Source organism: Artemia franciscana, chromosome 13 (assembly GCF_032884065.1).
Source record: "Artemia franciscana chromosome 13, ASM3288406v1, whole genome shotgun sequence".
Lineage (NCBI taxonomy): Eukaryota > Metazoa > Arthropoda > Branchiopoda > Anostraca > Artemiidae > Artemia > Artemia franciscana.
The window spans coordinates 41,357,729-41,379,926 of NC_088875.1; the positions used below are offsets into that span (position 1 = coordinate 41,357,729).

Here is a 22,198-nt window from a genome sequence, read left to right on the forward strand (position 1 = left end):
TTACATCATTCGCTAGTTTTTTTCGGTTTTTTTTTAATTTTTTTCTTTTTCTACAGTCAGGCCTCTGCTTCATAGCAATAATGGAAATATGCTACAAAAACTCTGGCATCAGTGGATTTCGAACCCTTGACCTCTTAGATAGTTTTACACCGTCTAACATCCCCTCGAATCCCAATCCAGCGTGAGCAAAACTAAACGATATGAAAAAAAATAAGCAGATTCGTGTTTCTTTGTTCTAGATCTTAGGACAAAAAAATACCATCAACATTGATTAATAGCTCTTTCACCTTTGGAGCACCCTTCTAATAGGCAGTTCCACTAGAAAAAATTTAACACTTAGGTCTGACTACAATCCTCTTTATACACGTCTTAGTGATAAGAACGATTGCCAGTAATCAATGATGTTCACTCAATTGGGATCTTAAAATATTTATTGATATAACAATGATACCCTTTGAGTCTCCATGATAAACTTTATCAGCTTTTTTCCAGGCTTAACATCAGCTATCGTGTATTTGGGTACCTCATGGATTCCAAGGCATGACGAAATTATACTATCGAAAATCAGCTTAGCGTTTACAGTATCAATCGCGATTGACTGCGAAACTGTAAAGGGTAAGCTAGAAATTCAAGATGCGTTTACTTCTTATTTTGCTAATAGCGGCCAAACTACAGCCTCTTTTGTAAGTCCTTCTTCTTCTCTACCTAATTTTAGGTCTTACCGTGGACCGCCTTGTCTTAAATCAATGCCATTGAAACCTGTCTCGGAAGTTGAAATAGCCAGAATTGTCAATGGTTTGAGGGGTTCTTTATCTTCTGGCCCTGACCGCATTCCGACTAAGGTTGTCAACTTACCTAAGAACAATTGATGTTTCTTTCCACGTGGGGAAAGGGAGTGAGGTGTTTACTATGCTTTTTTTAAAGATTGGCAGTTTTTCCATTTTTCAACCTCGATTTTTTTCTTTTTTTTTACCATTGTCCAGATCCCAAAAGGACCCGCCAAAGTAAAAAAGAAAATTCCTCTAAACCTTCGAAAAAACAAAACAAAAAATACTCCAAAAGTAAAGTATTCTCATATTCTAGGGAGAGGAAATAATCAACTAAATCAGTGCAGATTCAAGAAGGGACTGCTGAAGTAAATTTTGGCATGTTATTCCAATTAAATACATTTTATATATTTATAAAAATTATAGCAACGATACATATTATATAATAAATTATAACAAATATTATAAATAATTATGATATTATAATGTTATACAATATTATTATTATCATTATATTAGTAACATAATAGCATAGTTATATAAATGATAATAATATAATATTAATAAAAATATTATTATACGTATAATGTATATATATATATATATATATATATATATATATATATATATATATATATATATATATATATATATATATATATATATATATATAAATATATATATATATATATATATATATGATATACATATATTATATACGTATGTAAATTTTACAATATTATAGCCCAAAACGAGCTCATCGGCAGGCGCATGCATATCACTTAAAGTAGATTTATCTCTTTTTTGGCTAAACACTTAAAAATTGTATCAATGTTAACCAAAAATAAAACTTACAACAATTTCTTGGCTGGTTTTGTCAACTTCAATGTCCTCTTCCTTACTAGAATTTGATTGTCTGTAGAATGAGCTAGATTCTACTAACTTCACACTAGACTGAGAATCTGAGCTTACTGATATTGAATCTGTTTCCGAATAAGCAGCGGTCACTACTGTATCTGAAAATGTTCAAAGGGAAAATCAGCCATGAAAATGAAATAAACTGTAGTTAAGATCACAGCATAACAAAAAATAAAACAGTGTACAGGAAAATGAAGATAAAGAACAAAGCTAGGTTATTTTAGACAAACACAAGAATAAAGATCACAGCATAATAAAAAAACATAACAGAGAACAGGAAAACAAAGCTAAAGAATAAGGCTAGGTTCTGTTGGACAACGACAAGAGCAAAAAAATCAAAATAAAGCAATTAAGATCACAGTATAATGAAAAAGTAAAATACTGAACAGGAAAAGAGCAATGCTAAGCTCCGTCCGACAGCGATTTTTTTTTTGAGCAAAAAAAAATCTTAAAGTAGTGTCGTTAGGTCAAATCTGGCCGGCAGTTCTAAATGAAAAGTCTGACAAGATAAAAACCTTCTCTAGAAAAGGAAGGCATTTAACTTTGGATAGGTAGTTTAAATACATATCTACAAAATGAACAACAGTACATTTTTACCAGTGTAATAATTTAACGTATTGTCCTTAAACGGATATTGTTCCTAAATTTACGCTACTCCAAGGTGGGCAAAGCTACACAGAAACGTATAACTGAAGTGCTTTAGAAAAGATCCTCTACCTCGAAAAGCCATGTATTTAAATTTAATTAAGTAATCAAGAAACAAATATAAGCGAGTAGTAATAGTCCATATTGACCCGTGTACAAAAGAAGTCTTTTATTTGTTTCAAACATCTTTTTTTTTCAGGTGAAGAGCCAAATTCTTCAAAACCTGGTTCGAAAAATAAACGAACTTCACCCAACTTTTTTTATTGGGTGGACAAAAAATCCGTTACCGAACTGATATTCGACCACTGTTTTCGCCCAAGGATTCATCTTGTTTTGTTTTTTTTACATTTTTTTCAAAATGATGAGGTTTTAAGACCAGTAGGCCTACCGCATGTTCGTCAGTGTTGTCGAGTTTATAAATAATAATTGCAACGATTCTCGTCCGTAAAAACTCAAGCATTAGCAATATCTTGACTTCCAAGACACCTAAACCTTCGTAAGAAAGCTATATCTTTAGTTGTTTGGTACCATATGTTATTAAGCTATTTTTCGTTGATTTTTCATGTTCTTTTTTCTGAATTTGGCAGCACCTGTTCCCAAAAACTACATAGCTCCATATGAAGATCTTTTCATTAAAAAGTCTGCACCCGATTTTTCTCATTTTAAAGTAATGGTTAAGTTTCCACTTAATCAATTCAAACAATTAGTTTCATTTTCAATACCCTACGGTTTTCTACTTTCTTCTATTATGTGGTGCTATCGACGAAATCCCTAGTTGTCTCCGCCATTTTTTACGATTCAAAAAAAAACTTTTAAAGATTACATGGCTCATATATAGATTACGCATGCCAGAAGTGGACAGCTTAAAACAAAGTTTACTTGACATTAATGATGAAAAACAAATTAGATACACAAAATATTGTTAGGTTAATGACCATAAAAGGTCAATTGACAATCCAGTTGTTTCAGTGCCAACTTATGTGAAGGGAAAGAAAGAGATTGCAAAAAGAAGAATTCAAGGGAAAGTGGACCCAAACTTAGTTTATGCCTGGGGTGAGGTCAAGTCCAAAATCAGAATTTTTAAACCATGATCCTTCATATTTCAAATGAACCAATTGCAGAAAAATAAAGAAAACAAGTCGTCACAGAGCTAAAACTAGTGCCACGAAGGGTGGTATTATTTCCCAAGATCATGGAAAGAAGGGATTGCCATTACAGTCAGGAGTGCTTTAGACTGAATGTTTTTTTAAATAAGCAAGCAAATAGCAAATTTAGACTTAAATTACTCTAAATGATTAAATTATTCTAATTATTTTCTTTGAATATTTAAAAAAAAGCAAAGAGCAATGTCAAAACCTAAAACAATCAAAACAAAGGCATATAATGAATCAAACTTAAACCCAACAGAAATTATTCTATTGTCCCAGCAAAATATCCTAAATGCTAGAGAACACTATGGATTTTTGAGTGGCTCTATAGTGTGGCTACGTGGGCCAAGTCACCAAAGGGCTTATTGCTAGAGCCTTTCGTTCGTTCTGAGTGAAATGATTATCTCAAAACTTTAATCCATTCCTGTACGGGATGACAGGGCATGAGCAGAGATAAAGGGGAACGTTAGGTTGGTTTTTATCCTTCAATCGCATTTGGTCCTCAAAAGAGCCCTAGAACTTTCGATTTTCTATTGGGGGAGTACCCTTCCAAGTTTTTAAGATCACCTCTACTCTGTAATATGGCTGACAAAATAATTGAGCATGGGAGACATACCGCTGTTTCCTTAGGATTCTCTGGCCCTGATTCTTGTACGAAATGTAATACTTGCTGTAATACTCCATGTAATCCAATGGATTTATACTCTGAATGTCAAATACAGGTAACGAAGAGTATCTTCTTGGAAATTTTGAAATATTAGTCATAAATTGGTGTTTGACCCGAATATCAGCTTCTATGTATTTTTATTTGTTCGTTCTTTTATCAAAATTTTACCCAGGGAGAAGATAAGGGTGCTCATCGGCGTATACTCCTTTGATGTATACATTTGGTGTAAACTGAATTTTTTTTTTTTTTACTCCAGCATTATTTTGATTACGAAGTCGACAGTGACAACGAGTGGGAAGAAGAAGAGCCAGGAGCATTTATATCTGATTCTGAAAGTAACGATTTTCCTCTTTGCTGGATGAATCAAATTTCAGGAATGACTAAATGTGAACGTTCTGCTCACGAGGTAGCCTTGAATAAAAATAGTATGAGAGAATAAGTATTGAAAATGTTGTTGCCCAATCGAAATAAGACTTGTGACAACTCAATCAACGTCCAAATAAAATTTGAGAATGATTACACGCCCTACAAGATACTTTCCTGTCAACCCAAGAACAAATTTGATCCCAGTCTCCTTCGTCTAACTGAAACTGGAACTCTATTATATACAATCATTACTAACACTCTGCTAAAAGTCTCACACCAGATGGAGGACTATATAGGTCTACACATATAGAGGCATTAAAATCACTATACTTGACTCTTTACTTTACCTTTTGATTCAGTACCAGCTTGTGTCCTATTCAATCCTTCGAAAACCCGCGTACCTGATTGAATCTTTACCGCAGAATTACCACCAGAAATAATTATCTTTGGTTTCTCCAAAGTGTTAGGTATAGCCCCTTTGGTTAAAATACGCCCTTCTCGCCTCAACGGACTTCTTTGGAGTATCATAGGGGTTTTTTTGGACATAACTTCTTCTGTAGCCAGCCTGTAAAGATGGCAATAATGATTATGTAAGGTATGTCCGTATTTTTAGGAAAGGCTTCACAAGAGTGTTATGGAAAGTGATAGAGGCGTTATTCTTTAACCAATAACATAATCAATTAATTAACCAATCAATTAATTAACCAACAATATATAGTGAAAATCATAGTGGTAGAAGATATATTAAATATTCTACTGCTACTACTACGAAAAATTACTGCTACGACTAATACTAAAACTTATCTATATGATCAAATGAACTATAATTAATATTTTAAATATTATATTATTTTACTATTTATTGACTTTATTACTTTAAATTTACTACAATATACATTCTATATTCTGTGGTGTTTTACCAACATTCCAAGCAATGAAGTTTCTTAAAACTTTTGCTTTTGCTAAGCCAAAACGTATTTTTCGTTATCTTAAATATTTTGCATAGTTTGGGAAGCAACAGTTATTTGCAATGGAAATACTTTTTCACAATGGGCTGCAGAAACCATAGGAAATAAAAAATAATTTTTGCAGGTTTGTCAATTAAGAGAGATACGGGTTATTAAAGCACTGATTCAATTTATATTATTAAAAAAAAACAAGCTGCACTGTGTTACACTGGACTGCACAATGCTTATAAAAGAATCATGGCTCAAAGGAATAATTAAGTCCTTTTTCAATTCGTTTCATTATTTTACTACAAGTTAATTCTGTTTTTATTTACAGCTGGCTCACTGAATTGCAGCAATTGTATATTGATCGTTCAATTTATTGATTATTTAATATTTCTTCCTTTTTTCACGTTGTTGATGGTTTAGCTTTTTTCTTTCTCAACGCTGAGGCCGCCTTGTGTTTACACAGGCAAAATATTTGAATTATTGTTCAGACCCAAAGCTTTTCAAGTTTTTTCCTATGGTGTTAGGTAGTGTTTTATAGAAGAAAACCATATTATTAGACAAAAATCAGGTGTTCTACTACTATAACTAGTGACAACTCACAGCCAAAATACTCAAATAAAATTTCCAATTTCTAACGTACCAAATTGATTAACTTAGATTCTGTTTGATTTACAGAAACCATTCTCCTTGTAGCTTTAGGAATTCTTTTATTTAACGGAATAAAAGAAAAGATCAGAGGTTAATTAATTTACTTTTTGGGTGCCTCTTAAGGGGATGTATTTTTAGGTCTATGTTACATTGTTATAATGTTTTAACATCAATGTTACAATACCAAGTTGCAATAGTGCAGTCAAGGCCATATCTTAGCTTCCGTGTCAAGCCCCCCTCCCTGAAATTTTGTCTTGCTCGAAAAAATAACAAAATGTATATAAACAAGTTTTGATGCATTTATAAAAAAAAAATTGTTACTATAACTAGTAACAACTCACAGCCCAAAACCACCTGAGGCCAAAACAACCCAAAGCCAAATTATTTTCTTGGCTATGATTGCACCTCATGGTCGGCAACTCATCAAGGAAAAGGTTATATTCGGGTAAAAGAAGCCAGAAGTGAAGCAGAACTTTCTTTTTGTTTAAATCATTTTGAAGAAATCCTCTCAAAATAAGCTTTCTCTTAAGCACAAGTATCATTGGATTATTAGACCAGACAGAGCCTAGACTCCACAATACATCCAGGGCACCATCTGCATCTAGGTTATCAAAAGGACGTATCTGAAATATCTAAGGAATGGCAAAGGGTGTTTAGTTAAAACTGTCAGGGTATTTTTCAGGTTGAAACTCTGAAATAAACTGTCAACCTTAGCCTGTTGAAGGAACAATCTGCCTTGGTTCTACTTTATTAACCTCAACCTTTCACGGTATTCACGGGTTGAAGCTCAGAACAACTTAGACCAGCTAGCCAGTTACGGAGACAAGCTATTTAGGCCCTACTTCAATTGAGTTGAAAAGTTCTGGGCAATTTTGAGGTTGAAACTCTGAAAAGTTGGGCTAGTTTAGCCTCTTACAGGGGCAAACTGGCTTGGCCTTACTTAGCTAGCAAGTTATTAGGCTAATATAATTAGGCTAGCAAGTTCTTTTTGATATTGCTAGGCAAGTTTTGGAGTGGTTACCTTGCCAAATAGACACAATGTTGAGGGTCCGACTAAGAAAACAATAACTGAAAACGGGTTTACACTAACAAAGGGTCCAAAACAAAATGGAATTTATCACTTCGTCCAAATTTATCAATTTGACTAAACCAGTCTCAGTCCCGGTTTTTGATTTTGCATCAGATAAAATTTTGGATTAAAATTCCCAAATAAATTTTCAAATTTTTATCTAAAACTAGACATTCTGCTCTAGTAGCAACTCATTACAGCACAGAGCCATTTGAGGCCGACGCAGCTCATAGTCATGTTATTTTCTTGACAGCGTTTACTTTTTAGGGTTGTCACTCGTCATGCAAAATTTTACATTTGGGCAAAATAAACGAAATATGAATTGGACTATTCCATTTTGGCAAGATGGATCTCCAGTCAAAAATAAGGTTTCTCTTAAACGCATCATTGAATTATTAAGCCAACCGGAGCCCAAACTCAGGGCCAGATCTACGGGGCGGCAAAACAAACCTAAATTGTAATATTTTTGGGAAAAATTGTAATATTTACAGTATTTATGGTGTGGCAGGGGTGGCAAAGTCTAAATCCCCCCCTCCGAGAAATAGCCTATCTCAATCTCTGCCCAGACTGCATAAAATGTTAACAGAACTTCTCCTCTCGAGTTTAATTATTATACTGATTCCCCTAGTGATGAGCTAGTAGTCAATCACGGAATGAGCTAGTATCGTCAAAGGGTATAAAAGGACAGGAGGTCTTTGGTAATAAATCCAACTACAAATTATAAAGCATCAACGCTTATAATTTTAGAAGAAGAATGTTTATTTCTCCCATTGAAATTTCCCTTTCCCAGTCTATAGATTTGTATCTGCTTTTCTAAACACTAATCCCCATGGACATCTACCCAAACCTTCATCCCTTGAAACCTGTCTTGACAAATTTATGAATCCAGGCGGCTCCCATTCGTACATAAAAGTCAAGTCTTTAATTCTAGAGTCTAGAATTATGTGTATAGGATTACAAAATTCTACCAATGAGTAAGCTACTTTTGTCACCGTATTTATCACGTATGCATAAACTTGGCATTAACCTACATTTATGGTTAGATAACTTCTATGCCTAATACGAGCCTGGCTTGACATCTATATCATGGCTCGAGGGTCCAGCTAAAACCTGTTTGTGAAAACCACTTAAAAGAAATGCTGATTCTTCAGACCGTGTTTTACAAAGTAAAGTTTTTTTACCAACTATCCAGACTGTTAAAAAGGACAAGAAGACAGCCTCTTTTTGAATTTGACCACACACTTGCGTATTTTATTTCCTATTTTAATCTAGGACTTCTTCAATCAGGAATGGCACTCATTTTCACTATTTTATACCCTGGCTCAATTAGGTTTGGGAGCTTTACTAAAAAAAACTCAATGTTTCACAATTGAGCTTAAGGAAATACTTGATATAGAGGTTAAAGAAAATCAATTCCATTTAGTGTGCATAAAATTCTTGGTATAACAAAATCCGTTATTTGAGATTTTACATTTTACAAACTTCAAGCATTTGTCAAGAAAACACCGAATTTTTTGTCAATAAGACAGGCTATCGTTCATACGCGTCAGCCCTTAAAACAAAGGGAAAAAGCGCTACGAATTTAGCCTTGTCCTTACAAGTTTATTTAACCCTTGAAAGTCAAACTTGAGTATAGTTCCAAAACCCTTTTAATCTAAATATCCAGCGGAAAACCCAATTTTCACAATACACATTCCTCTAAATCTGAATGAGTATATCAAATTGACTACCATTTCCAAGGAAAAGGAGAAAAAGATAAACATATTTTAATATTTTAGGAGACAAATATAAGCAGGGTAATGTTCTTACTTAAACCCTCTTCTGAAACAAACAGAAGTTTATAATATGATTATTTTATAATATGCAGAAAAAAAATACATTAAACAGATTTTCTTGGTCATTTGAAACGACATCTAATGCCGCCTATTTTTTTGTGAACAAAGATTTGTAGATACATGTTTCACAGATTTCCAACATGAGTATATAAAAACGTAAATAATGGCGATACTAAAACAAAAATATAGTGGACAAAACATAGATGAAAGTGCAAGCAACCAAGAAAATACATAATTTCCTGTACTATATATAAACAAAGAAATTGTTACTAGTGTTTTCTCTCGGAACAGGGAATAGATAATAATGACACCATTATAAGTTCCAGTTCGTGCATACCAACTGTAAATAGGTAATATCGAAGACTGTACGACATTACCTACTTATTTCAATGACGATAAATAATAGTCCGAACAGGGATAAATCCCTTTATTAGACAGTGAAAAAAAAAACAATCGAAAAATATACTGGAAATTTTTATTGTTTTTTTTTTTTTTTCACTCTCCAATAAAAGGATATATTCTTATTTGAACTGTTATTTGTCGAAATGTAAGTAAGAAGCAACTTTGCTCAATAGTAACCAAAACTCTAAGAAATGTATATCAATATATACAAAAAAAAGAATTGGCGTTTTATGCTAATTCCAAGTATGTAAAATTAATTAAGTTTAATGCTACCCATCAAAAGCTATAAGCCTGAGAAAATTTGCCTGATTTTCTAAAAAGGAGGGTAAACAATTCAAAAAAGTCAAGAGATCTTAATGAAAATTGCACCATCGTATTCAGTGTATCAGAGAATCCTACTGTAGGGGTTTCAAGCTTTCACCTACGAAAAAGTGGAATTTTGTATTTCTGCCAGAATAAAGATCACGGAAAGCGTTTATTTTTTTGGTTTACCCTAGGGCGATCTTATCAAACCAATGGTCCCAGAACAGTGGGAAAGGGTTCATTTGAATGGAAATTAAAAGTTCTATTGCGCTTTTTAAGTGATCAAAAAGATTGGAGGGGAAGTATCCTCTTCCCACGCCTCTTTTTTCCCCGAAGCAGCCCGATCAAATTTGATGGATAGGCATTTTGTTCAGGATAGTTGAAAGGTCCAATTTCTATGCCTATAGGGATAACATGAACCCCCACAGCCCCTGGGGAAAAGGCTTAAAGTTATGAAATTTGCCCATTATTTATGTATAGTCTTTGTTATTGGGAAGTTTACATACATTTTTAGGGGAGGGGAGATTTTCTGCTTGGAGGGGGGGTCCAAGGGGAGAATTATCTGTGGGGAGGGAAGTTTTGGGTGTGAACTGTCCAGGGGAAACTTCTCTTTGCCGATTCAATTTAACATGTTGAGATGTTCCAGGGGAATTGTCATAGGGAAGTTTTCAGCGGGGTTAGAATTGTGTAGAAAATTTTTCCGTTGGGGGGATTTTCCATGGGAGAGGTTCTCCATGTGCGAATTTTTCGAAGAAGCAACATTTCACTAGGGGGAGGGGAGAATTTCTGAATTAAATTTTCCATTGAGAGAGGACGAGGATTTATGGCATGATTTGAGAAACGATAAGAAATTTAAATATTTTTCAAATGAAAGTATGCTAAGGCAAATTTTTCAGACGGAATTGTCTGCAAAAAACTTTCGCAGGCAATTTTCAGCGAGGATGCACTTGTCCAGGAGAACCTTCCGGATGGGGGAGGGGTATTTTACGCGGGAGAAACTTTCCATGAAAGACAGGGGCCGTTTCATTACAATAAGAAGATTTTTTCAAAACTACTAAAAACCTTTACTGTGAAAAGTGAGCTATTGAGGAGGGGGTATTCCCCCACATATACGGAATAATTTCTACTAGTTCTTAGTTTTAAGGTTACTCCTTACTTTCAGTTGATAGAACTTTTTTTTTTATTATAAAAAAACGATATAGAACCACAACGAGAGGCAGAAACAGAGTAAATTGAACAGTAAATACATTGACAGAGTCGAATTATTAAAACTTCAAGAAAAAGATAAAGCAAAACAATTGATTTTACTTTTGATTTACATTACCTTGAGGCAGCTTTCAGAGGAAGAGGATCGCAGCTCTTCTCTCTAAGTTGAGATTTTGGCAAAATACTTTCATTTAGAACAGCAGAGTTTGGTGAGCCACTTCCCTCACTTGATCCAGATTCAGTGAAAATATTGTCATCAGCAACTTCATCACCTTTTTCACTCTCACTTTCATTGATTAAAGATCTTGCATCGGCTATCATCTGAAATAAACATTGGAATAGTTCAACCACTACTGAAATATTTTTGTAGTGATCTTCTGGATACGTTTAAGCAGAAATAGTTTGAAGGGTGGGGGACATATCATTCAAATTCGAAGATAACTGAGAGAATTTGAAGAAACTGAGCGCAAATGCCCCTCGTTGCATACACAGCCTGGATATACACTAAGCATTTCCTATAAAGTACCTAAATATAAAAAAGATGACAAAGCAAGAAAAATAATATTAGCTATAAACAGGACTAGAAGGAATAATTATGTTATATAAAAAAAAATTAACAGTTAGCCTTTTTTTACCTTTTCCAGTTTTAATTTATCAATGAGAGATCTCACCTTAAAAAATAAATAAATATCCTTTACCATGGATCAGTGAAGAGCGACCATCGTCAATAGTATCCAAATCTTCAAAAACCCGAATGTAAAAACAACAAATAAATCTACTTCTCGTGGTGACTAGATTTAATATGCTTCTCGTAGTGACCAAATTCAACTTTTGAAAAACAAATCTAATTCTCATGCTGAGTGAAAAAAAAAGATTTTCTTTGAGAAGTAAAGAGTGAATTTAAAACTAAAACAAATATAAATTAGTGTGAAAGAGGAAAGAAAACCTACGATGGCAAGAAACTACAGATATAATCTTAAAAAATAAATAAATAAGTCTTCACATGAAGTAGTCTTGATTAAGTCAAAATCTTAGGGTTATTGCCAGTAACTCTGGGTGGTTTAGGTAGGTTGAATTTAAGATGGTTAAGTCTACTGCGATACTTTTTTTACCTCGGAATACCAATATCTGTATTGCTATGAAACAATTATTTTACCTTATTTTTGAAATAAGATTAAGCAGATTTACGAATTTCTTCCCTTTTTTTATTATTTTTCTAAGTTTATTACCATCATCTCTTTTACAGTTTAATTCCTAAATAGTGTTTTTGTGGGTTGATCGATGATGGTTTAATACTAGACCCCTTTTTGATTTTTTTTTTCATGGGAAAATATTAAACATTTATCATTTAGTTTTTGTGGAAAATAACAATCTTTTCGTCAAGTGTTTGAATATTGTAAATACTGAACAAATCTTCGGTATTGCGCCAAGTGCCAAAAGAAAGAATGCCATGATTGTGAAGAGAGCAATAGAAGCTATTGGTGACTGAAAGAGTGCTTAAAGTTTGAGGAGAGGAACAAAAGGTGATGAATATGCTATCCCTCCTCCAATGGAGGCAAAACTGAGGGAGGTTAGTAAAAACTATTTATCTTAGTTAGAACAACGTCGAAAGAGATATTTCCTCTAGTATTTTTACATTATTTGGTATTTGGATAACATTAAAAATAAAGTAAATCAAACTCGTCTAATGGTCATAGGTTGGCATCATTCATGTAAAAAAAAAAAAAAAAAAAAAAAAAAAAAAAAAATATTTCGGGCGCTTATAAATAAAAAAAAAATATCCAGCATTTATCCGCAATTGCTGGATGAGTCAACACTTTTCATAAGCTCTTTGATTTGACAAGTAATTAAAATCAGCTATTACAATAATTTTAAAAGAATAGGTGAGTATTTTCAGCTTAATACTTAGCCAACAGATCATAATTGGATTTTTACTAAGTTGGTGATCTGGTGGACGGAACCTAATAAACTGAGAATAACTTGTAAAAATAAAGTGAACTCGAATCATGGGAATGTTCATCTGTAAAAGTTATAACATCTACTTAATTTAATTTCGATAGCTTTTCGGTTAGCTTGTCAAAATTTAAATTTTCAGCATTTTTAGGCGTAACCAAGAATTTAGAAAATTTAAAACAATTTTAAAAGTGCAATAGTCGATGGGTTTTAGAGATCCTTGGAAAAAACTTCAATTCAGGCCGCTGGGTATGAAAAACAACAAAAAAGGGAGTATCTTAAGTCAAAGCACCCTCATTACCATGGTATCTAGCACACAGAAATCAATTTAAGGCAGGGTGAAATTAGCTAGGGTGTGGTAAGTGGGAAAAGGGACAAAAAAGAGTGCCAATTTGTAATGGTATTAATTAAGCAATCAGTTCTTTCTTCTCAACTGTAATATTAAGTTTTTCTTTCTTTTTACCGTTTTTACCATACCTTATACAAAATCTTTTTTAATTTCTTTTCCTGATCTTGACAATTACTTTTAATATGTACAAATAGTTGGGTAAGATTTTAACATTGAAGCCGTTCCAAGGGACTTTTTTTTCCCAACTGAAGGAACGATGATGTATCAAGTATAGTGGAACGAGCAGAAGAGGCTGGTTTTAAGATTAACATGAACATTTTAAAAAGGAAATGAAAATCCAAAGAGCAATTTCAAGCAAAATCAAAGCAAAGAAGAGAGGAAAATGTCATATACAAGTAACCACGGTCTGGGAAAAAAAATATAACAAAATAAAGAAAAATAAGAAAGGTTTAGTTTGCTAGTCATTAGTAATAGTTTTAAAACCTGAAAGGTTTTATGTTTTTCACCCTCTCACAAAATGCATGTCTACCAGCTTAAGGGTTTTTAATTACCACTGTCGTTCTGAATAGGGCACTATTTATTGAAAAAAAAATGACGTAAGAAGGGTTTAATTACTTAAGGGTTTTTAATTACCACTACAGGGTTTTTACAGGGTTTATAATTACAGGGTTTTTAATTACAGCTTAAGGGTTTTTAATTACCACTGTCGTTCTGAATAGGGCACTATTTATTGAAAAAAAAATGACGTAAGAAGGGTTTAATTACTTAAGGGTTTTTAATTACCACTACAGGGTTTTTACAGGGTTTTTAATTACAGGGTTTTTAATTACAGCTTAAGGGTTTTTAATTACCACTGTCGTTCTGAATAGGGCACTATTTATTGAAAAAAAAATGACGTAAGAAGGGTTTAATTACTTAAGGGTTTTTAATTACCACTACAGGGTTTTTACAGGGTTTTTAATTACAGGGTTTTTAATTACAGCTTAAGGGTTTTTAATTACCACTGTCGTTCTGAATAGGGCACTATTTATTGAAAAAAAAAAATGACGTAAGAAGGGTTTAATTACTTAAGGGTTTTTAATTACCACTACAGGGTTTTTAATTACAGGGTTTTTAATTACAGCTTAAGGGTTTTTAATTACCACTGTCGTTCTGAATAGGGCACTATTTATTGAAAAAAAAATGACGTAAGAAGTTTGTCTAATAGGCTTATGCTTACACCACTTGAGACAAAAAGCCAGTGCAATTGTCGAAAACTTGGATTTATTATACCGTTAAATTGAGACAATAATAAAATCTAATATTTAAAGTAAATTATATACAAAGCTGACAAAAAAAAACTACAAGGTGAATGAGGATACAGAATCTCACCATCATTGATTCATTATTAACTTGGTTCACTTACAGTGGGAACACCTCAGTGGCGATTCTGGCCTCTCTTGCGCACTTAACTAACGTCCCCCTATCTAAAAAAATCCCAGGTGAAATTTAAGCATAATTGTATTTATTTAAAAATTCGATTCATTAATTAATTTTTTACTTATTTTTTAATTATCATTATGTTAATTTAATCATTATTATTATTTAATTTGTATTTTTTCAATTTATTCTTATTTTATTAATTAATTGATAATATATTTTTTAATACTGTTAACTGAATTTAATTATTATTATAGATAATCACTGGCTTATCATGTCGAAACGAAAAATCACAAAGAAGATAGAAAAGAAGACAATAACAGCCAATGAAAAACTTTTTCTTTGCAACTATTATTATTTAATTATTTTTTAATCTGAATGCTTTATTTTTATTTTATTGATTGATTAATAACCGTTTAATTACTTTACTTTGTTAACTGCACCCCAACTTTATTTTAAGAAAATAAAATTGTAAAAATTGCAAAGTGATTATAACCGTGAGATTATTTATTTGAAATTTTGCGCCGCTAAATTATCTCCACCCAAAGCAAGTACCCCCTTTATACTCCCCCCTCTCCAAAAAAGTCACTGGAGCACCTCTAAATTGTCTGGTTTAGATTTTGTGCACCTAGTGGGTTTCCGTTGGATTTTACTCTACCAGCTTCTACGAACTGAATGGCTTAAGAGTGAAGCATTTTTTAACTTGCAACACATATCCCAAATCTTCAATATGCAACTAAGTAAACAATACTTAAGTATCTTTTTCATAGTTTTACGAAAATGAGTGACATATATTTACAATGAATATCAGTTTCATGTTATTCTTGTATCTCCATCTTCAGACGTTTAGCGATGAAGTAAGGCTGACAATTTAGGTTCAATTGATGATCACCTGAAGTTTCTTCGGCATGCTTTAAGATCATTGGTTGCTGTGTCTTGTCTCTTTAACCTTCTTTTCATAATACACTAAGCAATTCTTTAAAGAAGATTAAAGTCATGGGAACGATCCGGTAACTGCAAATTTCCTTTTTCCCGTTGATAAAGCCTCCCGGACATATAGTAGAGACATTCGATTTTTATTTATTTATAGTTTTGTTGTTGTTTCTTTCTTTTGTTTTTTTTCACTGTTTTATTTAAATTATACTTGTTTTTTCGCTTTCTTTAAATTGTAAATTAGAAAACAGTGTGATTTAAGATATTATCTTCCAATTTAGCTTTGTTTCCCTTATTTAGTTTAATAGGAGTCACAATGCTAAAAATGAAATTTTGCACTTAATCACTAGGCCCCTCCCATAAAAAAGTACAATGAAACCATGACACAAGTTAGTATTGGTAGTGTAAACATTTACTTTTCGCTTTATTAGCCAATGTACAACTACAATAAAAAAAAAACAGAAAAAAAAACATTTCTTTCAATTTGCTTTAGGTTGGTTATTCCCTTCGAATATTACGCAGATTTTCACATCGAACATAATGCATGTAACCATTAGCATAAAAAAGGGAATACGTAAATAAAAATAACTCACTCTACTCCTTCAAAATTACCTTTTGATCTTCTCTAACATGCTGGTAGACGAGTCTTGGTTCACCGTTGGCCCCTTTAATAATAACCCTCCGAAGTGCCATCGAAGCACTCCCAACATTTGAGCCGACAGGTTTCTTGAATACAGAAGAAAATCGTTGAATTATGCAAGTTTTAGGGTCAGTTGTCATTTTTAAAATTATCTAATTTGGACCGCTTGGTTCTCTTTTTACTCCTTTCTCTATGCTAGTGTTTTAGTTAATTAATTTGGACTTTATTTATCCCATATATAACTGACTCAGGACAATAATCAGAAATTTCCTTATTTGAATTTGACTCATTTGTATTAGAATAGTATAAAAGAAAATATATAATAGAACAAGGAAACTGTTTGTGAAAAAAGAAACAAACGGCCTATATCGACACTAGCAAGTATACATCGTAACAGACCCTCTCCCCGCTAAAGATTTTTATCTATTACAATGTGTAAAAATCAAATACTTCGTCTTAACCATATTTTTTTTTTTTTTTTTTTTTTTTTTTTTGCTTAGCCTCAAAAACTTTTGTTACCAAATGGAGGATACACTATAAGGGATCCACTGCAATGTGTAAAAATCCGATATTTCATCTTAGACATATTTTTTATCTTTAGCCTCAAAATCTTTTGATATGGGGTTGAAAACCCCAATTTTACCCCGTAGATATATTTTGCTAGAAAGCCCTCCGGACAAGGGTTGTAACTTATGCCCTGGGGACATATAAAGTATATATAGAAAGGGTGGTCGTATAAACTTCGGACGGGGATCATTGGAATGGTAATCAAAAGTTCTAGTGCCCTTTTTAAGATTCAGAGTGGTTAAAGGGTGGATATCCCCCCCTCGACATCTCATATCTTCCCGAAACACATCTGATAGAAATTTTGAGATGGCCTTTTGCTGTCTTAGAAACTTCGACAAGAGCTCATTCGATTGAAAATTGAAAGCACTACTGCCCTTTTTGATAGTCAATAGTGACTGGAGGGCAACTAACCCCCTGCCACGCCAGCCGTTTATTCATACACATTCTATTAAACTTTTAGATAGCTATTTTGTTCAACGTAATTGAAAGGTCAAAAAATTATGTCTTTGAGGATGACACCAACCCCCCCCCCCTACAGTCGTCAGGGCAAGCGTTATAAGTTATATCCTGGGGGCATATAAGGTATATGTAGAAAGGCTGATCGTAAAAACTCCGGGAAGGACTCATTTGATAGGAAATCAGATGGTCTAGTGCCCTTTCTAAGATTCATCGTGTTCAGAGGGTGGATAGCCCCCCCCCACACAAACACACACCTCGTATTTTCCCGAAATGCATCTGAGAATATTTTTGAGATGGCCATTGGTTGGCGTAGAAACTTCGAAAAAGGCTAATTCGGTTGGACATTGCAATTACTTTTTATAACAGTCAAAAGTGATTTTTGAGATGGCCATTGGCTGGCGTAGAAACTTCGAAAAAGGCTAATTCGGTTGGACATTGCAATTGCTTTTTATAACAGTCAAAAGTGATTTTTGAGATGGTCATTGGCTGGCGTAGAAACTTCGAAAAAGGCTAATTCGGTTGGACATTGCAATTACTTTTTATAACAGTCAAAAGTGATTGGAGGGCAACAGGCCTCCCCCATACCCATCAATTCCCGAAAAGCATCTAATCAAAATTTTGAGATAGCCATTTTATTCAGCGTAACTAGTGCTCTTTTTAATAGTCGAAAGTGACTGGAGGGTAACTAAAACCCTCCCACACCCACCACTTCCTCCAACACATTCAAAAAAAATTTTGAGATAGCCACTTTGTTCAACGTAGTTGAAAGGTTGAAAAATCATGTCTTTGTGGATGACTACCCCCCTAAAGCCCTCATGGCAAGGGTCGTAAGTTATGCCCTGGGGGCACATAAGGTATATATAGAAAGGGTGGTCACATAAACTTCGGAGGGAAATCAATCCCTCCGAATAATAAAACTGATAATAAAAAGTTCTATAGCCCTCTTTTAGATTCATAGCAATCGGAGGGTGGATACCCCCCCCCCAACGCTTCATATTTTCCAGAAAAGAATTTGATAGAAATTTTGAGATACCGTTTTTTGTCTTAGAAACATCAAAAACAGGTCATTCAATTGGAAATTGAAAGGGCTAGTGTCCTTTTTAATCGTTGAAAGTGATTGGAGGGCAACTGAACCCCCTCCCATGCCCGCCATTTCCCCAAATCTATCCAATCCAAATTTTTAGATAGCCATTTTGTTCAAAGTAATTGAAAGGTCCGAAATTATGTCTTTGAGGATGACAAACCCCCAAGAGCTCCCAGGACAAGGGTTGTAAGTTATGCCCTGGGGGCATATAAGGTACATATAGAAAGGGTGATCGTACAAACTTTGGAGAGGGCTCATTGGATCGGTAATCAGAAGTTTTAATGTCATTTTCAAGATTCAAAGTGATAAGAGGGTGGATCCCCCCACCACACCTCGTATTTTCTCAATATGAATCTGACAGAAATTTTGATATAGCCATTTATTGTCATATAAACTTCTAAAACAGCTCTATCGATTGGTAATTGAGAGTAGTCGTTTAGCAGTCGAAAGTGGTTGGAGGGCAACTAACCTCCTCTCTCACCCACCATTTTCCCAAACCTATCCAATCGAAATTTTGAGATAGCTATTTTGTTCCACGTCATCAAAAGGACAGAAATTATGTCTTTGAGGATGAAAACACAAACAGCCCACAGGGCAAAGTCAGTTATGCCCTGGGGGCATATACTGTGTATATAGAAAGAGTGATCGTATAAACTTCAGAAGGGGCTCGCTGGATTGGTAATCAGAAGTTCTATTGTCTTTTTTAAGATTCAGAGTCATCAGAGGGTGGATGACCCCCACCTCTCCAAACCTTGTATTTTTACGTAATGTATCTGACAAAAATTTTGTAATGGCCATTTGTTTTCGTAAAAACTTTGAAAATTAACATGAGCAAAGCTGAAAACTCCTATGCCTTCTCAAGACCAGAACAAAATTCGCGCTTTACTGAAAACAAAATACGTTCGAAATGTTCTCATCTTTTTTACTTTCATAAATAAAAATTATCTGAACCTTAACGAAGGAATGCCAGTATATGTCAAATTAACTGACAATCTATGGTCATTTGTTTGTTAGTTTTGTTTCGTTTTTCAGTCAAGCACAAATTGTGTTCTAGTCTTGAGAAGGCGTAAAGGTTATCGAACCTACTCATGTTAATTTTTGCTTGTTTTGAGATTGACTCGACAATTTATTGTAATTTCTTTTCGTTTTGAGTATCATTTATTTATTAATAGTGATTTGTGGTAGTTTTACGCTTGGAAAATTATTTAACATTATTTTTGCTCATTCTTGGCTTAATGGAGCTCTTTACTTTTCTTTGGAAAACTTAACAAGTGGAAAAAGTTTTTTAAATTAATTAAAGAAAAATACTGTATGCATTCAGGTTTTCAGAAGGGCATATAAGCAATATCATAGGCAGCACCATTCTATAATAGCTGGAAATATCATTGACACTTTTAAACGAGCTAAATTAATTCAAAATTAGAAGTTGTGTTTTAAGTTTTAAGAATAAGAAGAGATTTGAGGGCAAGAAGCCCTTCTCTCAAGCCCATTTATTTTCCAAACGCATCCAGTCTAAATTTTGAGACAGCCATTTTGCTCAGAATAGAAGAACGGTCCAGCAACTATGTCTTTAGGTGTATAAGGCACGTCAACCGCCCACAATTATGCAATCGGTCAATTATACTTTAAAACTAAATGTTGCTTTAAAATAAATAAAAAGGCATTGTATTTATGGTTGCCAATAAGACAATATCGAGAACGACTGTGGGTATTAAGTTTAAACTTTTGTGGATACTACTATTACTACGTCTGTTCTTACAATTTGAATAAATATAAAGAGTATACGTGTATCCAAGTTGTCAAATATCATATATAGAATCTTGTGGTAATGATATTAAGTTTTATTTCTTAAAGTTTCTCCAACATACAAATAGCAACTCATACTAAGGATTCTTATAGAACAAATCTGAAAAAAAATAAAGATTATTTTTCCGTTAATTTAATTAAATTTAATTTTAAAATTAAGTCAAATAATCTTCCAAGAATAAAACTACCACAAATAGTTATCAATGAATAAATGAGACTCAAAACGAACAGAAATTAGAATAAATAACCGAATCAAACTCAAAACGAGCAAAAACTGGCATGAGTAGGACTGATAACCCCGATACCTTCTCAAGACCAAAATACAATTTGCGCATTACTGTAAACAAAAAACTTCGAAATGGTTTCACTTTTCTTAATTTTATAAATAAAAAATTATCAAAACTTCAAAGAACAAATATCTGTATATGTCAATTAAACTGACAATCGACTGTCATTTGGTATTAACCAAGTGACATATAGCGATCGCCAATTCTGTCGGTCTGTCTGTCCCGGTTTTGCTACGTCAGGCACTTCCAGGCAAGCTAGGACGACGAAACTTGACAGGCGTATGAGGGACCGGACCATATTAATTAGAAAGAGTAGTTTTCCCGATTTGACCATCTGGGAGGGGAGGGGGGTCGGTTAATTCGGAATAAAATAGAAAAATTGAAGTATTTTTAACCTAAGATCGGGTGATGGGATCTTAATGAAATTTGATGTTTGGAAGGATATCGTGTCTCAGAGCTCTTATCTTAAATACTGACCAGATCTGGTGACATTGGGGGGGGGGACCTAAAATCTTGGAAAACGCTTAGAGTGGAGGGATCGGGATGAAACATGGTGGGAAAAATAAGCACAAGTCCTAGATACGTGATTGACCTAACCGGGACGGATCTGCTCTCTTTCGGGGAGTGGGGGGGGTTAATTCTGAAAAATTAGAAAAATGAGGTATTTCTAGCTTACGAAGGAGTGATCGGATCTTAATGAAATTTGATGTTTGGAAGGATATCATGTCTCAGAGCTCTTATATTAAATTTCAACCTTATCCGGTGAAGGGGATGTTGGAGGGGGAGCCTAAATTCTTGGAAAATGCTTAGACTGGAGGGATCGGGATGAAACTTGGTGGGAAAAATAAGCACAAGTCCTAGATACGGGATTGACATAACCGGAACGGATCTGCTCTCTTTGGGAGAGTGAATGAAATGTCATATTTAAAAGGACCTCGAAACTCAGATCTCTTGTTTTTTATCCCGACCGGGTCCAGTGTCATTAGGGGGGACCAAAAATCTTGGAAAACGCTTAAAGCGGAAAGCTCAGGATGAAACTTGGTGGAAAGATAAGTACAAGTCCAAGATAGGTGACTGACATAACCGAACCAGATCCGCTCTCTTTGGTGGAGTTGGGGGGGGGGGTAATTCGGAACAATTTGAAAAAATGAGGTATTTGTAACTTATGAACGAGTGATCAGATCTTAATGAAATTTGATATCTAGAAGGATCTTGTGGTTTAAAACTCTCATTTTAAATCCCGACTAGATCCGGTGACATTGAAGGGAGTTGGAGGGGGAAGCCGGGATTCTTGCAAAACGTGAAATCGAGGCATCTTACGAATGGGTGATCGGATCAAACAGTTCGTGGTAACGAACTGTAGTAAGGAGCGACCCGGCTCAATAGTAATCAAAACTCTAAAAAATTGAATTTTGATATCAATAGCTACATCAAAAGAATTACATTTTAATGCTGATTTTAAATATATAAGTTTCATCAAGTTTAGTCTTACCCATCAAAAGTTACGAGCCTGAGAAAATTTGCCTTAAGTAAGAAAAAAGGGGGAAACACCCCCTAAAAGTCGTAGAATCTTAACGAAAATGACACCATCAGATTCAGCGTATCAGAGAACCCAACTGTAGAAGTTTCAAGCTCCTATCTACAAAAATGTGGAATTTTGTATTTTTTGCCAGAAGACAAATCACGGGTGCGTGTTTATTTGTTTGTTTTTTTGTTTTTTTCTTTTTTCTTTTTCCCAGGGATCATCGTATCGATCAAGTGGTCCTAGAAT

General features: G+C 33.9%; 1 protein-coding gene across 1 annotated transcript in view; it reads right to left on the minus strand.

Moving 5' to 3' along the window:
• Positions 1 to 22,198, minus strand: part of LOC136034943 (uncharacterized) — a gene marked incomplete in the record, with an annotated part of 120,632 nt that overhangs the window by 77,735 nt on the left and 20,699 nt on the right. Inside the window, 4 exon segments of the mRNA XM_065716481.1 lie at positions 1,623 to 1,783; positions 4,859 to 5,076; positions 11,049 to 11,251; positions 16,197 to 16,310. Coding sequence (XP_065572553.1) covers positions 1,623 to 1,783; positions 4,859 to 5,076; positions 11,049 to 11,251; positions 16,197 to 16,310 — 696 coding nt within the window.